The sequence below is a fragment of the Poromitra crassiceps genome, assembly GCF_964638095.1.
Source record: "Poromitra crassiceps genome assembly, chromosome: 1".
In the NCBI taxonomy this organism is placed as follows: Eukaryota; Metazoa; Chordata; class Actinopteri; order Beryciformes; family Melamphaidae; genus Poromitra; species Poromitra crassiceps.
Genome location: NC_139623.1, coordinates 88,773,459 through 88,796,614, shown reverse-complemented (window position 1 = coordinate 88,796,614; position 23,156 = coordinate 88,773,459). Strand labels below are relative to the sequence as shown.

The 23,156-nt window shown below is 42.4% G+C and overlaps 2 protein-coding genes across 2 annotated transcripts in view; both read right to left on the bottom strand.

Annotated features, from left to right (window-relative positions):
- The window catches only part of LOC310772868 (uncharacterized protein), a 32,577-nt gene extending 24,324 nt beyond the window's left edge, over positions 1-8,253 (bottom strand). The window contains exons 1-5 of the mRNA XM_083632807.1: positions 8,064-8,253; positions 6,751-6,870; positions 1,281-1,739; positions 523-587; positions 52-231 (exon numbers count right to left, since the gene is read on the bottom strand). Of these exons, the coding sequence (XP_083488933.1) occupies positions 52-231; positions 523-587; positions 1,281-1,739; positions 6,751-6,862 (816 nt within the window). The 5' untranslated portion in view covers positions 6,863-6,870; positions 8,064-8,253. The remainder of the gene's footprint in view (positions 1-51; positions 232-522; positions 588-1,280; positions 1,740-6,750; positions 6,871-8,063) is intronic.
- Positions 8,254-9,575: 1,322 nt separating this feature from the next.
- On the bottom strand, positions 9,576-17,476 carry LOC310777877 (small ribosomal subunit protein uS12m-like). The gene is made up of 3 exons (XM_083638225.1): positions 17,326-17,476; positions 12,078-12,128; positions 9,576-11,368 (listed from the first exon to the last, which is right to left on the bottom strand). Exons 2-3 carry the CDS (start codon positions 12,124-12,126, stop codon positions 10,986-10,988), a joined length of 432 nt encoding a protein of 143 aa, XP_083494351.1. The 5' UTR covers positions 12,127-12,128; positions 17,326-17,476; the 3' UTR covers positions 9,576-10,985.
- Positions 17,477-23,156: the final 5,680 nt, after the last annotated feature.

Here is a 23,156-nt window from a genome sequence, read left to right as displayed (position 1 = left end):
TGAAACTCTTAATCATGTTTACGTGTAGTTCTAGCAGCAGGCATGTCTCACCTTGCTATCTTCACCTAGTGCTCTCTGCCCGGCGCGGTCTCCCTCTGTGGCGTGTGTCCTCATGTGTTTCCTCAGCAGGCCTGGCCGGTTGAAGCTCTTCCAGCAGAGGGGGCAGGCGTGTGGCTTCTGCCCGGTGTGCAGCCGCACGTGGTCGCGGAACGATGAGGGCGTGGAGAACACCTTAATAATAATAAAAATAGTAATGAACTAAACTTTATTTATATACCACCTTTAATAACATAAAATACAGCTCAAAGACAAAAATAGGGAGGATTAAAAGAAAATTCTTAAAATAAGAAATAATAAAATCATAGAGAAATAAAAGAGGTAAAGTCATAAGGCGATAAAAGGGATAAAACTGGAATAAAATAACTTGGAGCAAGAGCAATACGAATGAATACAAATAATAATAAAATACATATAAATACAGGCAAATTAATTAAAAGCAAGGCAATAAAAACAAAAATAAACCTTGTGGCAGAAGGAGCAGGGGTGCAGGTTATCCTGGCTGTGCACCCTTTGGTGGTCCTTCAGGCCTGTGGTGGAGGCAAAGTAGGAAATTAGCGGGGTCTCAGTCTGGGCACAAATGCCCATAAAAGATTGTTTATTAAAAAATGTAATTGCCCTTGGAATTGGGATGACAGGCTCTTTTAAATGCCCCCATAAAATAAAGAGTTTCTGTATTTTAATGTTACTCTCTATTTGCAAGCGTGTCCGAATTTTGGTCTGTATTTGCAAAGCGCAACTCGAAAATGGCCAGCTAGGCATCCATACCTGCACACAACCCCTGCCCCCTCCTGCTACTAGTGGTATTATTTACTTCAGTGACAGGCAGTGCAAGCTATCTGGCCAGCTAGTTCACTAGCAATAACATGAGGCAAACCGAAGCTGTTTGATATGAAATAATTTAGAAACTGACCCTCTCCCGGTCTGCAGGGCCTAAAAAAGCTGTTAAAGAGTCTACTGTTTTGGGTTGGATACTGGAATAGCAACATGTACTGGATAGCAACATGTACAGACAGTACATCTGGAGACACCTTACTATAGTGGCAGGCCTGTTGAGCAATGCAACCCAGATGATACGTTTAGAAATAAAATATGCTTGGATACGAGTCGTTGAATAGAAGAACTAAGGTATTTCCCCCCAAAATTATAAAATCGCCCTGGAAATTATCCAAAATGTAAAAAAAAAACAAATTTGGGGAAAAAGTTAATTTCCTAGTTCCTACCCTGGGTGGAGGCGAAGCGCTTGGGGCAGAGCGGGCAGGGGAAGGGCCTCTCCCCGGTGTGCGTGCGCTCATGCTGCACCAGGTAGCGGCGCTGCACGAAGCCGCGGCTGCACACGGAGCAGCGGTAGGGTTTCTCTTTGGCGTGGCGTAGCCGGTGGCGGCGCAGGCAGCCCGGCTGGGCATAGCTCGCCCCGCACTCGGAGCAGGAGTAGGGCCTCTCGCCCGTGTGCACCCTCTGGTGGACAAGCACGCTGAGTTTCCTCGTGAAGCGCTTCCCGCACACGGAGCAGCTGTGCGGCTTGTCGCCCGAGTGTGTGGTCATGTGCTGCACCAGGCGGTACGGCCGCGAGAACTCTCTGCCGCACAGCGAGCAGCGGTGACGTGCCTTCAACCTGCGGCCAGTCACACCAAGCTCTGCTGAGGTGGAGGGAAGCTCCCAGTCACACACAGAGCCTTCTCCTGCAGGAAGTTAAACTGGCAGTTATTCAAAGACAACATTCAACAGCAAATTTCCATCTCTACTAGGGCTGCATGATATGCAAAACAAATCATATTGTGATTATATTGCTGTCCTTCCGTCTTCAATTGGTTGATTTCAAATTGGCCCCTCCAAACAAACAATAACAAAAAACAAAAAATAACAGGAAAATAAATCGCCCCCCCCCCCGTTGTTATTTTTTGTTCTTGCTTAAACCAAATGTTTTATGGTCACTCACGATTTAGTAGGTCACGGGTTGGCTTGGTTCCAGCCTTAAAACTCGTTATATAAGGATTCATCTAAATGTCTATGGAGAAAATGAATGCGGAACTGACTTTCGGGACAAATTACGTCACGAAAAGTCACGTGCCCGTTGAGCTCTATTCCCCCCTGTAATAAGCATGCAGATGGAAAAGAGTGCTTCTTGCTTTTGGTAGTCTGTGTGAAGTGCCCAGGTAAAACATTTTTCTATGGTTCCAAAAGTATTTTTAACAGATCAAGACCGTGTTCAATATTATTACCATGCAGCATATAATGGAAAAACCCCTAATTTGTAACTATTCCCGGAAACCTTCAATCTTGTGACTCTGACCAGAACGCCTTGGGCACACTGCAGCGACCATATTTGCGTGTAGAGACGCCTGCTGTCGCTGCTGCCCATTCATTTTGTATTGATACGTCGCCACTCACCAGGTATCCCAGCATGCTTTGCAAGGCGATGAGCAGCGGACGGCAGCGACGAGAGGAGGGGCCAATTTGAAATCAATCAATTGAAGACGGACAGACAGCAAGTCACCCAATCAAGCTGCAGCACCAAGCGAACAGCCAGGCCAGAGCAGGCGTCTCCACGTGGAAAAAATCGCCTATGTGTGCACAAGCCGTGAAAGGTTGTCAATGTTATGTTACTTCGCTTCACTCGCTTAATTTCCTCATCTGGGCTGGCTTTACTTTACTTTACTTTACTTTATTGGCATTTAGCAGACGCTTTTATCCAAAGCGACGTACAGAGATTATGTACAGCATAGCAATAAAAAACTGATAGAAAAACAGTACAAACCAGCAACAAACAGACAGCATAAACAGCAGTAATAGACAGCAATAATAATATGAATAGACAGCAATAATAAATTAATTAAATGATTCATGCTATAATCAGGTGAAACAAATTGTCAAGTCTAATAATCCATTGTTTAAAAACAAAGAAAAGGTGGTGCCTGAGGAAAGTCAGTCAGGGGGGAGTCAGATGGGATATAAAAAGATGTGTTTTTAGTTTTTTGCGGAAAGAGGGTAGTGTTTCTGTGGTTCTGATTGCGGGGGGGAGTTCGTTCCACCATTTTGGTGCGAGGTGTGTGAACAGTCGTGAAGTGCAGCGATATGGTCCATGGAGCGGCGGAGGGGTGAGACGGCCTGCACTGGTGGAGGGGCGGAGGTAACGGTGGGGGGTTTGGAATTTGATCGTGGATTGTAGATACAGTATGGAGGAGCTGTAGAGTGAACTGCCTTGAAGGTCAGTACTAAAGTCTTGAATTTGATGCGTGCTGAGATGGGTAGCCAATGAAGGTCACGGAAAAGGGGAGTGACATGGGAGAATTTTGGTTGATTAAAGATCAGGCGGGCTGCAGCGTTCTGGATTAGCTGAAGGGGATGAGTAGCGGAGGCAGGGAGACCGGCGAGGAGGACATTACAGTAATCAAGGCGAGATATGACAAGTGCTTGGACGAGAAGTTGTGTTGCGGCTAATGTTAAAAATGGGCGAATTTTACGAATATTATAGAGGGAGAACCTACAGGAACGTGCCGTTGCTGCAATAAAATTGGAGAAGGAAAGATGGTTATCGATTATTACTCCAAGGTTCTTGGCAGATGGGGAAGGGGCTACAGTGGTGTTATTGATGGAGATGGAAAGATCGGTCAGAGGTAGGGGTGTCACAATATATCGTCCCACGAAATTTCGCGATAGTAAAACGTCACGATATGTATCGTTGAGATGAAATCTCATATCGCAAAAAAAAAAAAAAAAAAAAAATTTTTTTTTTTTTTTTTTTCTTTCAAAAAATAGACTAAGAAACGTCTTTGTTTGTTAAAGTTCAATGTGTGGAAAGTAGTTCAGTTGAACAAGTCTCTGAAGAGACACATGAGAAGTTATACAGGAGAGAAACCATTCAATTGAGTTTCTGGCAAAACTGTTTACTTGACAGGAAAAACTAAAGATGCATAAAAAATAGATTAAGAAAAGTCTTGTTGTTTGAGTTTGAAGAAAAACTGAAGATGCATAATGAGAATTTATACTGCTGAGAAACCTTTTAGTTCAAAGTAAATCTAAGTGACGGTGTAACTCATTCTATTTCAAGATAAGCCTTATCTCCAATCTCATGTTTTTTCTAGTTGTTATTGTAATAACAATTTCCCACAACAGCATGTTTTGTATTTGTGCATTTCAAATAAAATACTACTTTTCCAGTCATATATTGTCATTATTCAAGTTTAAAAAAATATTGTTAAAATCGTATCGTATCGTATCGTTATCGTGAACCCAGTATCGTGATACGTATCGTATCGTGAACTGAGTGTATCGTGACACCCCTAGTCAGAGGGCAGTCTTTACTGGGGATGAGGAGGAGTTCAGTTTTTGAGAGGTTGAGTTTCAGATGGTGAGCAGACATCCACTCACAGATGTCTCTGAGGCAGGAGGAGATGCGTGATTTGATATGTGTGTCAGAGGGGGGAAATGAAATGTAAAGCTGGGTGTCATCGGCGTAGGAGTGATAGGTGAAACCGTGGGATGAAATTATATGGCCAAGGGAGTGCATGTAAAGAAGGAAGAGAAATGGACCTAAGACTGAACCTTGGGGGACACCGGTGGTGAGAGTGCAGGGCTGTGAAAGAGTTTCTCGCCAGAGGACTTGGAATGTGCGGTCAGACAGGTAGGAGGAAAACCAGGATAGTGCAGGGCTGACTGCTGACTCACGGTACGTGCACATCATGAAACGCTCAGCGGCATGCCTCCTGTGAAAGCCGCTTTGACGCTGCATCTTGATAGGCTGTCTTGCTCTATTTCCGTGTCTGATTGGTCCATTTCAACCTCGCGCCCCCTGCCGCTGGAACCGCCCAGCGTTTCGCTGTCGCAGACTAGAGGCGCTGGGCGGTTCCAGCGGCAGGGGGCGCGAGGTTTAAATGGACCAATCAGACACGGAAATAGAGCAAGACAGCCTATCAAGATGCAGCGTCAAAGCGGCTTTCACAGGAGGCATGCCGCCGAGCGTTTCATGGTGTGTACGAGGCGTCAGCTGAAAATGTGCTGTTGCTGTTCTCACCGCAGCCAGCCCACTGAGGCCACGCCCATAGCCCCACCCAGAGGCGTTCTGTTCAGTTTTCTCTGTCTCATAGTGCCATTGCGCCCTCACCTGGTTGCGACCACGTAGTGAAATCCAATCTTAGGGTGTATTCACACCTGTAGGTCGTTTGCTTTGTTCCGATTCAGGTACTTAATTGATACAATTGTTGCATTTGTGCCTTGGTTCGTTTGTGTTCACACAGCCACAAATCAAACGGTCCAAATAGTATTGTCAAATTTCCTGGATTGGCCAGCAGACACTCTGATAGGCTAATAGCCTCTCGGGATGGAGATTTTCCTATATGATTATAAGAATGCGTTTTGTTAGACCTACATTGTAGGCTATGTCCATGCGAGGAGAGAGAGAGAGAGAGAAAGAAAGAGGGAGGGATCGAGAGAGAGAGAGAGAGAGAGAGGGAGAAAGTTCTTTATTTATTTATTAATGTAGCCTATGTAAGCCTATGTATTTATTTAGCCTATTTAGGCTATCAGGAATTTGGAGATAGAAGATCAAAGACCCTCGCAAATTCTGCTATTAGGCTACTATCACGGAGACGAGGATTAGCTGAGACATAGGCTATATGAACACCTGTCCTGTCAGGAATAAAATATTAATAAATAATTTAATAATAACAGACATTTCGAGGAAGACATGCAATCAGTCTGATTGTCTGATTGAACCAAACAATCTTATCACAAAGAAGGCTGGCTCTGATTACCACGACTTGTTTTTATTTATTGAATGGAGACCGAGGTAAGTTGATTGAGTTCAAACTGCTGATGTGATGATCCAAAAATCCCCCAAAGTTTATCGATGCAAGTCACAAGTCGCCAAAACAGGATCTGAAAGATGTTGTTTTTAAACGATAAAAATGCTCGTTCTTCAGGCCATTACGCACAGCGCAGCTGACTACGGCAGCTGGTTTATCAAAAAATGTGCACTGTTTCCTGCAGTTGTGGCGGATCGAGGTCGGATCACGTTCTCACCACAAACGAACCAAGGACCCATGTCTATTTTCACACAGGCCTTGATTCCCCCCCACCCCCTAGCTAGCACTAGCAGCATTTCCTTGATACAATTGGTGGTTTGAAATGTATCAATATTTCTATGTATGTGAATATTTCTGAGGTGATTAGGGGATGCAAATCTCAGCAGGTTGCAGGCAAAATCTGTTCTTTCATTTTAGTCACAACACCTTTGTCCTGTAGTCTGTATACTAAAGACTTGAATAGGTCAGCATCCCCATGCTTTCTCCTATCTAAACTGCCAAGTATATCTAATTATTTCATCACCCGAAAGACAAAACTCTGTTTCCTCATCGCCACCATGTTTGTATTTCGCTGAAGCGGTGCCTGCGCACGTAGTCTGCAGCGGTCAGAAACCAGGATAAGATGTATACGATGCAACAGTATCCCAGTTTCTTTCAGAATACTCCAGCTGCAGCTAGCATAATCGGGTTTTCTCAAAACCGGGATAAGGGCTTATCCAGGTCTCTGACATGCACAAAAACAAAAACGGGATAGGCTACTTCAAAAGACCAATAATGACTGCCTGCAGTGCCTGGGACACTCATGTCCATATAGTCACTGTTATCAGCTCATATGAAGTGGGGACGCAATTCTTCTTCACAAAGCTTTCTGAAATGAGTTTCTCTTTACCTCCATCAGGAAGCTGCTGATCACCCTCTCTTCTGTTTGTTGCTTCCACCACCTCTCTGCCCAACTCTGTTGCTTCCACCACCTCTCTGCCCAGCTCTGCTGCTGCCTCCATCCTCCTCACTTCTCATGTTAGAGACAGAAACAGAGAGAGAGACAGAGAGAGAGAGAGAGATGCAGCCTGACATTATACCACTTTGTACACTGACAAGAAATACATCTTCGATTAGCATGTGTAATTTGGTCTATTGTTTTTTCCAAAGTCCCTCACAGCACCATGAGGTCAGCTCAGGTCACACATCTTTAGTGAAACAGCAAATAGAACCCCCGGCCCTGGCAGTGTTAGTGCCTTGCTCTAAAGCTCTAACTAAATATGGATCAGACCAGTTCAGAAGATCAGTCTTGGCAAGGTCTATATTTTATATTATTATCCTTACATCATGACATGGAGAAAATACTTCCTTTGTGCATGCTTTTATTTATTTCAGTCTCACTATAGAAGTCTTTCTCTCCACAGCCAGACAGGCTTTTCACCAGAACTGACCACAAGACCAAGAACACTCCTGTTTCAGCCTCCTCACTGCTACCAGCTGTTTTTACAGTGGATTTAAATGCCTTTGTAACTTTGTGTAACTTTGTAAAAAAATATGTTTTTGCTTGTAAATAGTGTATACTTCCATCCAAATTTGGTGTGAAACATTAGACTGTAGGTGTGAAGGAGAACATTTGTAGACGTGTGTGTGTCTGTATGTAATGTGTAGAGATAGATAGATAGATAGATAGATAGATAGATACATACATACATACATACATACATACATACATACATACATACATACATAGGTAGGTAACAGTGGTTGCTAAGCAACACATAAGAAGCTTTGGGAGTATTATGTTGTCGCCATACTATGGTAGACCAATGTCGGAGCCAGGCATGGTTATTACTGATGGTTTATTAATATTGAAATGAAAATAGCTGCCTCACGGTGTTATGTAGGCTACCGTACCGTAAAGATTTTTACAGCCGCTTCAAACAAGATTCAGCCAATTAGAACAGCGCACCTGGCAGTAATCGTTTTATACATGATGTAGCTACATCAATATGGTATGTTCCTTTGAAGCTGACAAGCTAGCTGAATAGACAAACACAGACTGACAGAGAGACAGAACGAGACACAGACAGATAGCGTTAGAAAGACAGACATAGAGAGATAGACAGGCGTGGTTTCTGAGCAGGACAGAGACACTCTCTGTCCTGCTCAGAAGCCACGGTAAGGCCTGCCTGTCTGAGACAGACAGACCTGCCGCCGTATTACCGTGGTTTCTGAGCAGGACAGCAGGAGGTCCAGATCTCACAGCTAATCCTTGGCAGTATGGAAGACTCCTTTGACTTTTGCTTCATGCTAATGCTAGCTTGATGCTCGCTAGCTATGGCCCTTAGCATACTAAATTCGGCTCAATCATCTTCTATTCAAGTCACTGATGCATCAGTTAACACAATGAGGTCCAGTGTAACATAGCCTTAACATGTATAATGACAGACTAGACATAAAAGAGGTAGGTTACGAGCAGAGAGCTGCCTGCAGAGCAGAGCGCTGATGACGTGTAAAACAAACGACACAGTGGTCCTCAGCGGGAGGAGCTAAAGGCGCAGGGACGAGGGATGGTTGGATGATTAAAACACATTGTGGGAAGGAGAAGATGATTTGTTCCTAATATTCAACAACAATATTTATGTCATCAATTTGCTCAGTATTTCCGCCAAATCTTACATTCATAAAGTGACATTCTTGAAGAAATTATACCATTTAGGCTACTTTTAAACAGATCGAAGCTGAAGCATATTCAAGCAACCTCTATGTGATTGTGTACACGTGTTGGCCTATATATACACACACACACACACACACACACACACACACACACACACACACACACATGCTACATAATAAACACACATACACGCATACATAATACACACATAGGCATACACACAATGGACAATATCGTTTTTTTTGGTCAGACCAAAATTCGTTTTTTTTAACCACATATGATTTTGTCCAGAACTCCATGACTGTCTATATTGTAGGTAGAGAGATTACAGAGAAACTATTATCAAAAGTCATTCTTCTACATTCTGTGTTAACTTGTAAATAGAGAACCGCAGGAATGAGTCCGGAAGTATACTTCCGGGTTCGTAAGCGGAAAAGTGAATGGGGATTTCACTTAACCCATTGATACCTGATGCAGCATTTGTGTGTATCCCTTTAAGACCTTAAAGGGATACACACAAATGAGGGATATATATATACACGCAAATGCTGCATCAGGTATCAACAGTGTTGGGGGTAACTCATTACAAAAGTAACATATTACATGTAATATATTACTTTTAGCAGTAACTCGGTAATATAACTTATTACTTATAGGATTTCAGTAATATTATACCAGTTACTTTGTCAAGTAACTCAAGTTATAAATTGAGTTACATTTTATTAAATCAAAGCACATATTTAAAAAAGATACAATCATTTCCTAATCAAACTGTGTGTTTTTATGCAAATAACCACTATATATGACACTAACAAAGGAAAATAATAACATTTAGAATTTTGGATTATTTACACTGACTTCAAGGCGGTTGAATTTTTTTTTTGGGATGGTTCCGGGGCGGCAATGTCATTCTGCTGCTGCTGTTGTTTTGGTAAAAGTAATGCAAAAGTAGTGTAATAAGTAACGAGTTACTCTACACAGAAAGTAATATTGTAAAGTAATGTATTACTTTCAAATGAAAGTAACTAGTAATATGTAGTATATTACATTTTGAAAGTAACTTGCCCAACACTGGGTATCAATGGGTTAAATGCATAAGGTATGTGGTTAACAAAAGTTTATAGGAACGCAAATGTGGGTTCAGCAGGATAATCTTCACAAACGTGAATAACTTTTATGACTTTTGGAACGTAAAAGCCTTTTTTTTTAAATACGTTTTTTAGAAAAAGCTTCAAAAGGCATAAAAGTGATTAACGTTCGTGAAGATTATCCTCCTGAACCCAAATTTGCTTTCCCATAAACTTTTAACCACAGACCTCATTTTATGCATGCAAGTGAATTTCCCATTCTAAAATCCCATAGTTTTTCCCTGAAGAACCAAAATGGCAGTGATTTCTGGTTAACCCTACAAAAATACGTCATCGGTAGGTACTATGAAATAATGGAGTTTAACAATTCATCAGTTTGCTGGGGACCACCTGGATCCCCCTCAAGGACCCCTGGTGGCCCCCAGACCCCACATTGAGAACCACTCGGGTAAGCATGACCTACTTCACCTTGAGGAGTCACTCACATGATTAAGAGTTTAAGAGCATATGAAACACGCACACACACCAGCGCTCATTCCTAAACATTTTAGATTTAATTTTTTTTAATTTGTTTTGAAGATGTCTGGTGTCCAATACGATTTAGGCAGATAGGCATCTTACCCCTGCTAACTAGATCACATCACTGTATGATGAAGGTTGTTCTTCACAGCCACAAATATCAGAATATGTGAGATGATTGGCAGGGTTCCTACACACTTTCAATTTTAAAACTCCATATTTTTCCAGGCAGATCCTATGACATCATGACTGGATGTGACTTTTGTGGGTATTTGGCATGCTGACCGTGGTTGGGTCATAAGAGCATCGCTCTATCTCACCTATCCACAAAGTGGGGTATGTGGACCCCCAGGGCTACTCAGTTACATTGAAGGTGTGTTAAAAAAATAAATCTGTAGTACCTTCTGGAGGTAGGAGGGGTACACAGCAGGAGGTTGAATGTTTGAGGGGGTACAGGACTTTAAAACATTTGGGATTTGGGAACCACTGCTTCTCAACAGTATTCTTCACATCAACAAAAACTGTGGACAGAAAGTGGCTGTACAACACGTGGCAAACTCAAGGCCCCAGAGCCAAATTATGTGGCCCGCGAGATCTAGCAAAGAATACAATTTGTAGCGCAATACAATTCATCGCTAAAAATTGCTATTGCTAAATTGAATGATAGCTGTAGGTTACTTTTTGCCATTCTTTTCCCTATAATCCTGTAGCACTATAATTCTGTTACTCAGAATTGTGTATCGAACCTGTCCTGAACCACACAACATTTGCCATACTTCTCCAGACTTTTTTTTTCCAAATTCCCAAACTATTCAAGACCTGGAAATGTTCAAAATCATGTTTAATACTTTTCCAGTGTCAGTGTTTCTTCTTGACCACATGAGCACAGTCATATTTGCCGCGCACCACCTTGAGCTTGACGCCGGGCAGGTCCTGAGTGCGCCCCCCCTCCACCAGCACCACGTTGTGCTCCTGCAGGTTGTGTCCCTCCCCGGGAATGAAGGCCACGGCCTCCTTGCCGTTGGACAGGCGCACACGGGCGCACTTCCTGTTGGCCGAGTTGGGCTTCTTGGGCTTGCGGATCATGGTCTTGAGGATCACCGCCTTCAGCTGTGGCCGGCCCGATGTGGGCCCTAGGGCCTTGGGCTGCGGCTTGGGCTTTCCCTGCCGGTGCATCTGGTTGAGCGTGGCCATGGCGCGGGGCAGGAGGGGTCCCGTCCAGGGGCAGGCATGCTGGGACACTACAGAGAATCAGAATCACTTTTATTGCCACAATATGCAAGATTACATGATGAATATGTCTTAGTGTAAGTATGCAGCGTAGCGGTCATATCAATTTTCAGAGATAAAAAATAAAATATCTAAAAAATAAAATCCAAACATTGCAAGTGCAGTCCAATATATACACGAATAGGAGGAGTGTTAAGTAGGCATTAAATATTAATTTACAGTCCAAGTTAAATAGGAATTAAATATGATTTTACAGTCCAAGCGGTGCGCAATGTAGTTAGTGTAGTACTTTAAAGTAACATTGGATACATTTGTCATTATGAGATTTCCCATTGTTTGTGCATCTATCATTGTTTGTGTTCAAGGATTTTTTGTCTAAATGTGAACACAAATAAAGGTATTAAAGTGTGTGTGTAGCTAGCCGTACACACACACACACAGTGTGTGTGTGTGTGTGTGTGTGTGTGTGTGTGTGTGTGTGTGTGTGTGTGTGTGTGTGTGTGCGCGTGCGTGCGTGACCAGAGACCTCAGGGGCCCCAGGTGTGGGAGGAGTTGCGTGCCAAAAAAAGTGTGCGGAATAATAAATGTTGTCAATATTATACCTGTGAATGCTACAACAGCAATCACAATTATGTTCATTATAAATGCATCAATTGGCTGTGCTTAGGAGTCATTTTGCAGACTGTGTGCCTCTCCCTTCAGGATTCAGTGTGAACTTGCCTTGTAGCAGTGACCTCAGCATTGGCCTCACACTCCACAATGACGTCATCCCTGCAACAAACAAGACACACCACACAGCTCAGCTCAGCTACAGCTCAACTAGCTCAGCTCAACTATAGCTCAGCGCAGCTACAGTTCAGCTGCTCACCTTCAGTTTTCTTGTATAGAGAGCCAAAGTCACGGCCCTTCCCGTCGGGCCCTATACAAACCAGCATCTATGAACAGTGGTAAATGTTGAGTCAATTTGTTTTTTATTCTGTTTGAATTATGCCATGTACATATAGATCATGTTTGTCAATTGTAAGTTAAAAAAGTCACAGTTTGTCGTAAAACTGTTGCACTGTAAGTTATAAATCAGAAAGACTACACAAAACCAGTCGCCTAAGTCAGGGGTTCCCAACCTTTTTTGTGCCGCGGACCGGTAGATAGATGGGAAAATGTTGTGGACCGGTTGTCAATTTGAATAATTATTATATTATATATATATATATATATATATATATATATATATATATATATATATATATATATATATATATATATTTTTTTTTTTTTAAATAAACATAGGCTATAATATTATAGGCTGTGTGGTAGTTGAAACATAGTTTCAAGTTGACGTTTACTTTGTAGTTTGTAAAACAAAATTGTAAAAAAAATAAAAATTGGACCGGGTACCAAATGCGTTGCGACCCCGGTACCGGTCCGGGGCCCGGTGGATGGGGACCACTGGCCTAAGTGACGTCATCACTTTCTCTCCCGCCAGGCCATGTTGGTGTTGGTGTAACGTATATTGTGCTAGACAAGAGATGTAGTTGATTGAGCGGTTTCATACAAAACTAAACGTTACATTTCAGTTTTACGGCAAATTGCGGCTTTCTTGACATGCAAAGTTATGTTTTAAATTGACAAACATCACATGTGTACTTCATGGCACAATTAAAACGGGATAAAACAATTATTCATATTTTTACTGATGCTGGTTCGTCAGCTGAAGCAGCAAGTAGGCTGCATGACTTTGTCTCTCTGGAGAGTGAGAGAGTGGCCCAACTCCAATTCGCCCCCTTACTGACTCACCCCCTTAGAGGCGTGTTCATGTGAAGGGAGTGAGGGCTTAGGGATGTCCCACGGTGAAATCGCAAAGTGAATGAGGGCTCGGAGTGACCCCTTTCTGTCCCCTTACCGTAAGGGAGCAGCTGTGGCCACTTACGGAAAGGGAATTTCCCACAATGCATAGCGTTGTGAGTGACGTATAAAACGGAGTTACCGGGGAAGGCCGCAAATATCTGTAAAAAAGAAAAGAACACGCGCAAAACGAACGAGGAGACCATTAAAACAGAATGGAAGGATCAAGGAGGAAGAAGTTTACTTGTAAGTATGACAGTTGCTCAGAAATCAGACAACTGACAATGAAACATTACATGACGCACCAAATCTCATTCTCGGAGATATGAATCACTGCTCACTGAGAAAGACACTCAAAGACTTCCACCAGTACGTTACATGCCCGACCAGGAACAATAAAATCTTAGACATGTGTTATGGAAATGTCAAAGATGCATATAAATCATTACCCCTAGGAAGAAGGTAACTCTAGCCAACTACAACTGCGACCATCAACTGGCTCAGAGCCTCAATGATTTCTATGTTAGATTTGATGCTCATGATTTCAGTGAGAATCACTCTGAGATCAGAAATAGACTTCTGTCTGCCCCCCCCTCAAGTCCTTTTTTCAATGAACAGGATGTCATCAAGTGTTTTAAAAGGTGTAAACCTAGAAAAAGTGCGGGTCCAGACCATATTGGCGGTCGCATAATAAAGACCTGCGCTGAGCAATTGGGTCCCATTTTTAATTACATATTTAATTCGTCTCTCACCCAGCAGAGGGTGCCGTCCATGTGGAAGCAGTCCACTGTTGTGCCTGTTGCCAAGAGCAACAACCCAAAAACACTTAACGATTTTAGACCCGTTGCTCTGACCTCTCTGATCATGAAACAGTTCGAGAAACTAGTCAAGTCAGAACTCGTGGCTAAAACTGAGAGCCTGCTAGACCCTCTTCAATTCGCGTACAGGGCTGGTAGGAGCGTTCAAGACGCAACTGCCACTCTACTCAACCTGCTTTATAAGCATCTAGAAGGAAGTAAAAATCATGCTAGGCTGCTTTTTGTCGATTTCTCGTCGGCGTTCAATACCATTCAGCCCCATGTTCTGGTAGAGAAATTAGTTGGCGCCTTCGGTCTAGATCCATGTCTGGTGGGCTGGATCCTCGACTTCTTAACGAACAGATCTCAACGTGTAAGGGTTAACGAGATACTGTCCAGCCTTCTGTCAACTTCCACTGGTTCGCCTCAGGGCTGTGTTCTATCTGCTTTCTTGTACATTCTTTACACCAATGACTGTCGTAGCCGCCATGACAACAGATTCATCGTCAAGTATGCTGACGACTCTGTCATCGTCAGCCTGCTTGGCGATGATGAGGTTGGCCACGGTCAGGTTATGGATGACTTTCTATCCTGGTGCAACGACGCCTTCCTAGAACTTAACATCTCGAAAACGAAAGAGATCTGTATCGATTTCAGACGTCCCCCCCGTACTACCCAGAATAGTGTCGTCCATGGTCAGTCAGTGGACATTGTAACCAACTACAAATACCTGGGCACGATTATTGATGACAAACTGAAATTTGACTTAAACACCGACATGCTGTGCAAGAAGGGCCAGCAACGCCTTTACTGCTTGAGGAAACTAGCCAAGTTCCAAGTAGACAAGAGCCTGATGAAACTGTTTTATAGTGCTTATATTGAATCTGTGATCTGCTTTTCCTTTATCTGTTGGTACGGTAACCTCTGTATCAATGATAAAAACTCCCTCTGGAGAATTGTGAAAACAGCTTCTAAAGTAGCCGGCATCCAACTGGAGAGCCTTGACCTTAGCTATAACAGACAGATGCTCAAAAAAGCTCTGTCCATCCGCTCAGACAGTGCCCACCCGCTCGGTTCAGATTATAGGCTACTGCCATCCGGCCTTCGCTTGTGTGTCCCACGGACCACCAAAAACAGGTATAAGTATTCCTTTGTCCCTTCCTCCATCCGTGCAGTGAATGCCGCTGGAGGAAGGAAAAGATGACTGAGGAATTAACGTTTCATCAATCTGCTATACCAGCAGTCGGCTCTTTTATGTTCTTAGCTCTTCTTATGTTTTTTAATTTGTTTTTTAATTTGTTTTTAACTTGTTTTTTAATTTGTTTTTATACTGTCTTATCGGCCGTATCAGCCACTGGCTCATCCCCTTCTTAAGTTATTAGTGTTGTGTTATTTTATTTATCAGCCGCACCAGACGTATGCTCTTTTATATTGGCTCATCGTATGTCTAAATGTTGTTACATCCTGATTATTTATGACATTGTATGTATGGTTTGCACTTTATGTTCTTACGTTTCAAGCCTCTACGCCTTGCTGTAATCCAATTTGCCCTTTGGGACATTAATAAACTACTTGAACTTGAACTTGATGAATAGGAATTTCAGATTAGACAAAAATAATATATCAGAGGAATGCAAGTAGTTATATTACACAATCCTAGTATAATCATCGATAATTTCTATTACAATTGCAATCCACAACTTTTTTGATGAGTGAGAAATAGTTTGAATCTGTCAGTTTAATGTTGGTGTCGTGCCAAGCCCTGCTGAATTTACAGCAGGGTGTGTTTGATCTCACTATCATGGTGCACCGCTTGCACGCGGCGAGCAAACAACACATGGAGTCACACGGAAACGGCGGCTGTCAGTGATCAACGCAAATCCAGCGCAACTGGGAAGCAAAACATGTCATGAAATACTCAAACTCCCAAGGTTCCCGTCGGCACTAGGAAGCTTCTCCTGTCCTCAATACTGGAGATACTGGCTGTGGAAAGACTGCTTTTAAATGGTTGTTTCACGCAGCAGTATCATTTTAACAGCGCCGGTCAAATTGCTGGCTTCAGTAGGGGGACTATCATATCTTCGGATCTGCAATCGGAGGTCGGATACGGGTAGGAGAGCTTTTTTAACAGCGTTTCCCACCCATTGACGATTTGAACGCTGTGTGACGTTGACTGCTGTACGAGAATATCGGAGTACAGTAGCAGCGTCACGTTATGGGGCTAGGTTCAACATGGGTTCAACCCTTTTTTTTGCGCCCTCAAATGAATGGGCGATCTGGTACATTGTTACGGCATGGTGGTATTTGCGCGTGCCCCACTCATGTGATTTTTTCCCCATGTGATTATTACTGTAGTTCACGCGACGCAAGCCCTTTAAGAGCAATGCATCATGTGTAAACGCCTACTGTGGAGGCGGGCCATAGCGTCTCTGTCGATGATTTGACAGTTCTGGGCACTGGCGTTGGCCAATCCTGGCGTGTTCCACCCCCAAATCGATTGTGTTCTGGCGCAAAGCGGGTGGGTTCCAGGACAAAACAGTCTCGAGCCACTTACGTTATGTTTAGAGCAGCGAAGTAAATACAATATTCCTGGAATGCGAGTTTAACTAAACAGTTATATGTCCTCTGCATTCTACAACAAATAAAGACATTACAATTTGTTTTATTTTGTATCTTACATACTTATTGGCCAAGTTATGATAGTTATGGGATAGGAATTCTGCCAGGGTACAGATGGGAGTATAGGCGGTCATCTTGCCTGCAGAGTTTTCAAATCAAGTAGAATACCGTTTTGCAAGAAATCTGGTTTTTTTTTTAGTCCTGCTTTAAGGTAATGTTACTTGTCCTACCTAACCAGACGGCCATGCAGATGCAGTCTATTAAAATATGTAATCCCTCAGATGATGGCCTGCCATCAAGTGTTTTATTTTGTTTATCGATCATGCATAATAACCATGGTGAATATAGAGAAGTTTCCAAGACATTTCCTAATAAAAGTTACAGAGAAAGACACTGACATTCTTCTAGCTCAACGCGACTTCTTCCATACTGCATTTTCGGTCTGCCAAGAACCAAGTGTTTAGCTTTACAGATCAGCAAGACATCGTTAAAGTGACTGGTTTGTTTAATGGAATTTGGCGTGACAATATCTTCACACGTATCAGGGCAAACTGCTAGCTAAGCTTGTTAGCCTACCATAAACTAAAAAGAACACATATTATCTGCACGAATAATGCAGTTGCCCTTGCACAGCAACATCATGGCTAGCACATTTAGTTAGCTAGCTAACCTATAACATAGGTTATTTCTCATGCTAACAGACCTCCTACCTGCTCACAGCCTCCCGCACAGAACAGACAGCACCGTGTGGGTATAGAGATAATATCCGTGTTGATGAGAAGTGGTGAAGATGAAGCTTGCTATCGCATTTTGACTGAAACCACCAAGGACGGTTGTGTTCTATTCACACCCATTGATATAGCGTTTAGCTAACACATTGGAGTCGGTGGAGAACAGCTTCTTCTTCTTCTTCTTCTTCTTCTTCTTCTTCTTTTTGATTTCCGGCAGTGTGGACGCTACTAGGCGTATTACTGCCCTCCGCAGGTCAAACTAATTCACTCACACTTCATATTCTCTGATACAGTCCTGATTCATGCAGAAACTGCAACACTGCTTTAATGATCAACTGGTGGCTCTTATTATACCCAAAGAAAACTTTAATAGAAAAGGAAGCTACTCCTAAACTTGTCAAACTTTTAAACAAAATTTCCCTTTCTTTTTTATACTTAGCACATTCCAGGAAAACATGCTTAACTGTTTCTTTCCCTCCACACTCACATAATCCACTAGGATGTTTTCCCACAATGTACAAACACTGATTCAACCCACAATGTCCAATCCTCAGTCTACAAACCTTAACACTATCCCTTCTAGATCCATAATAATAAAAACTTGTTTTTTTAACCTTAGCTTGTAATGAAAATAAATATCTCCCCTTCACCTCCTTTTCCCATAACCCCTGCCACTCTCCATCCACTCCACCCTTGATTTTCTCTCTGAGTTCTACTCTTCCCAGGGAAATATTTACATCTATATCTTCCCTTTTCAGGCTTTCTTTGGCTACAGAGTCTGCTGATTCATTTCCCTCAATTCCCACGTGTCCCGGAACCCAGCAGAACTTTACAACACAATCATTCTTCTCAATTCTATATAATAATAACAAAATTTCATACACTAGATCAGGTCGAGCTTTTGACTTCCCTGCTCTTAAAGCAAACAGAGCAGCAGCTGAATCAGAACATATAATTACCTGCCTTGGTTTTACTTCCTCTACCCACCATAAAGCCCACATTATAGCCCCCAACTCTGTTACAAAGACAGAACTTCCATTTGTGATTCTTTGACCCGATTTTATTCCCAATTTAGGAATACACATCCCAAATCCCGCTTTCCCACTTTCTGGATCCATAGACCCGTCCGTAAAGATTTCCAGAAATCCCACTTCCTTAAGATACACCTCTATTTTTACTAATATCTCACTTTTATCTTTCTCTTTCAAAAAACTAAACTCAATATCCCGATCAGCCATTACCCAATAAGGAACTGATCCCCACCGTAAATGTTCTGCAATTCTAACTTGTTCTAAACTCAATTTCCTGGCCCACTGATTTATATTTTGAAAGAAATTTTTGTATTTGGCCTTTCCCCCTGTAACTGCCTCTTGCAAGAGACACCTAGCTGGAAATGTCTGAATACTACCATTTAGTTTTGCCCAGTACTGCAACCCTAACTTTACCCATCTCAGACACAAAGGCATTTCTCCCATTTCCACCAGCAGAGCAGGAATTGGAGAAGTCTTAAAAGCCCCACAACACAATCTCAATGCCTTAGCCTGAAGAACATCTAACTTACCTAACAATGACTTTGCTGCAGAACCATAGACAAAACACCCATAATCCATCCCAGACCTGATCATTGCCTGATATATTAAGTGCATGGTCTCCCTCTCTGCCCCCCATTCACACCCAGCCAAACTTCTCAGAACATTTATAACTTTCTCACACTTAACCAAGGTTTTTGTTATATGGATGTTCCATGTCATCCTCTCATCAAACCACACACCCAGAAACTTAAATACTTTTACTCTCTCTAGAGGAGAACCATACATATGAAGCCCAAATTTAGGTAACTTCCTTTTGAAGCCAAAAATCATAAAGTTAGACTTTGCGGCTGATATTTTAAAGCCCCATTTATCTCCCCATTCCTCTACAGAATCCAAAGCTCTTTGGACTTGCTTTAAACAAAATTCTACATTCCTTCCTCTTTTCCAAATAGCCCCGTCATCTGCAAATAAAGACCTACCAAACCCACTTCCAATATTACTAAATATATCATTTATCATTATATTAAATAAGACAGGACTAATTACACTTCCTTGGGGCGTACCATTTTCTATTTTGACAATCTTTGAATTTTGCCCACCCACACGTACTTGAATTGTTCTATTCATTAAAAAATCCTTAACCCAATTAAACATTCTCCCTCTAATTCCCAAATCATACATTTTTATCATTAAACCCTCCTTCCATAGAGAATCATATGCTTTCTCAATATCTAAAAATACACCTACCACTATCTCTTTATTATCAAATGCCTTTCTAATTTCTTGATCTAATACTGCAACTGACTCCATTGTTGACCTCCCATTCCTAAATCCATTTTGAAAATCAGTATAAAGCCCCTTACTTTCTAAATAATATACTAACCTATTAGTTATCATCCTTTCCATTATTTTACACAGCACTGATGTTAATGCTATAGGACGATACGAGCTAGGATCAGATGCATCCTTACCTGGTTTCAAAATAGGAACTATAACTGCATGTTTCCATTCCTTTGGCAAACAACCCTCTAACCACACATTATTAATCAAACACAAAATTTCTAGAATAACACTATCATCTAAGTGTTTAAATACTTCATATGAAAGCCCATCTCTCCCTGGAGTAGTATTTGCACCAGACTGAATAGCATCCCTCAACTCTTTTATTGTGAAAAAGAAATTAACTGTACTTTCATTTTCTGTGCTCCAATTCAACTTATTATTATTTTCTATCATCATCTCACTCCTCTTCCTACCCCTCTCCACCCCCAGGCTCCCAGAACTATGTACTGCTTGAAAGGCATCAACCAGCATATTTGCCTTTTCTATATTAGAAACTGCTTCCACCTCCCCTTTCTTGAGAACTGGAACTCCCCTCCTTTTATAAATTCCTGACATTCTATGTATTACTGTCCACAACTGCCTTACAGGTGTCTCAGGGCCTAATGTCTTTCTTCTTCTTCTTCTTCTTCTTCTTCTTCTTCTTCTTCTTCTTCTTCTTCTTCTTCTTCTTCTTCTTCTTCTTCTTCTTCTTCTTCTTCTTCTTCTTCTTCTTCTTCTTCTTCTTCTTCTTCTTCTTCTTCAGCTTTTTGTGCATTACCGCCACCTACTGGAGTTTGATGTCTTCTTCATAGTGGAATCTATTTACAGTGTTCATCATGCAGACATGTATCCACCCATAGTGCTCCCATTCACGATATATATGTCCATTCTACGACTCAGTCGGCGGGAACTCATCCCTCAGCGCCTTTTCGGATCTCCTCTCCGGAAATGTCAACAACATTCAAGAACCTTCTAGCTGCATCATCATCTTAATCTTTTATGGAGAACAGCTGTGTACTGCCAGCAAATATAAGAGCTAGCGAATAGACGGTTTTCACCAGAGCGCAACCCCACAGCACTTCCTTTTTCTCAGCATTCGGCAAACTGCAGAAATATTCACTCGACATCGTTACTTTTGTTTTCGCTGCTCAGCTGTATAGACGGTTTTCACAGAATGGTCAGTCCTGCAACGCAGACGAAACACACCGGCTACACTAGCAGACAACCTGCTAACATCAAGCTAGCTAACACGGCTACATCCAGGCCACCCAGTCTCACGAGGCTACCCACCTTTTCTGCCGTTGCTCTGGGACCTTGAGGCAGTGGAGTCATCCCACATAACGTTACGTTGAGGTAGGCTAAATTTACACGAAATTACAATAAAAAAGTTGAACCAAAGACTTATCTGATATTGACATTCTAACTATAGCGTTATATAATGTACTAAGCATAATAGCTACCGTGAATCAACATTACCGTTTATCAATGTAACTAGCTAGCTACTTAATAGATGAATAATTTTAACTATATATCAATTAACGTTGATGGTTGACCTGAATTCCGATTTATCAAATAACTTTAACGTTAGTTACAAGTCGTTTCTTTTGATGTCACTTGATTATACTTGTATTACGTTAAGGGTTTGGATAACCTGTGATGGGAACAACGTTAGTTCAGTATGTATAATATTCTTAAATGTTTTATTGATACTGGATTGATGCTATTGCCGTTGTTCCTTTTAACTTAATTGTACCAAACAACACTTTCAAAAATCTGCAGTTTGATTATCCGTGCAGATACATCAGTGCCTTTTAAATGTTTCCTTCTTTCAGACATCTGTACTTGAGGGCATGGCCACCAGTGATGCCTCCATCACACCTGCTGCACATAGCATGAAATGTAAGCACCAATCTTGGCTGCTTGACTTTTAGACAGCCATTATTACTGTGCATTGTCTTCAAAGGACAAGTATTTAAAGACTGTGATCTGTTTTGAGGAGTCACTCCCTTTTCAATTTTATCCTACAGATGTGGTATAGTAGTGTCAACATAAACTGAGCCACCCTTCATAGGTTATATTTCATGATCTTATGTATTTATTACTTTATTTCCTCCAACAGCAGTGTGGATCATCGGTGACAGCTATGTCCGGTGAGGGGGCGAGCGAGCTGGAGAGACCTTGGGGACCTACCTCATCCTACCAGACATTCGCGTGAGCTGGTTTGGCAAAGGTGGACTGCGGTGGGATGCCCTTCTCCCCCTCTTTAATTATGCCCTTGAAGGAAGAGCAGCAGCACCACCGGTTCTCCTCATCATCCACTGTGGCGGCAACGACGTCGGGAGAGTGAAGAGCATCGTGCTGGTCAACAGAATGAAGGAGGGGTACGGTGGCGCAGTCGGTAGCGCTGTCGCCTCACAGTTAGAAGGTCCTGAGTTCGATTCTCACCTGGGACACTGTGAGCGCTGTGGTTGTGTTCCCCCCCATATCTTCAGTGCCTACTGCCCAGGTGGGTTATCTCGTCGTAAGGGCCTTTCTCTCTGTGTGGAGTTTGCATGTTCTCCCCGTACCCCCCAGGGGGTTCCTCCGTATATAACCCCCCCCCCCCCCACTAAAAACATGCAGAAGATCAGATCGTCATCGTCATCCGACCAGTGACGACAACATCCGAAGTTGGTCCCCGGGCGCTGTACGAGAAAGCGACCACTGCTCCTGGCCTGCCCCTCGGAGGAAAGGACATGCTTGGATGGGTTAAATGCAGAGGACACTTTTCACCGGCCACCGTCAGCATGAGTGTGTTGTGGCCGCATCGCATGCATGTATTGTGGTGTTCGTGTGACAATAAAAGACGGGCTTGTCCGTTACGAGAGAGAGAGGAGGACCTTCACCATCTCCACCTCCAGCACCCTGGCATGACAATTCTTTTTCTGAGGTGACCCAGAGGTGCCAGTGGAGAGGTGTGGCAAATCCGTCGAAATAAAGTTTGACTGAGCTCCAGCTAAATTGTCAAATACTGCCGTCTGCTCGCCACTCAGGCACTTATGTGTGTACCTAACTAACTTAACCTATGTGCACAAAATTGTCAGACTAAACTCTGTCTGACACCCAAAAATCCTACAATCTGCTGCTGTACAGAAAAAATAATTGTTAACTGGCCCGTGGTTTCCTATCATTATACAAAAGTGGCCCCCAGACAAAGCAAGTTGAGTTTTGTGGTACATCAAGTTTCCACACTCAAAAACGACTTATGTAGGCAAGTATGATTAAAAACAAGCCAATGACAGACTGTAATAATATTTTTGTTAAAATAAATATTTTAGCAATGATTTGGACCAAACATTATTTCATATTTCAAATATTTTTATTTGTCACATTGTCACACATAACATAGTTTACACATAATACTCTATAACCGATAACACTAAAATTGAACTATAGGACGAATCAGCGTGACGTCAC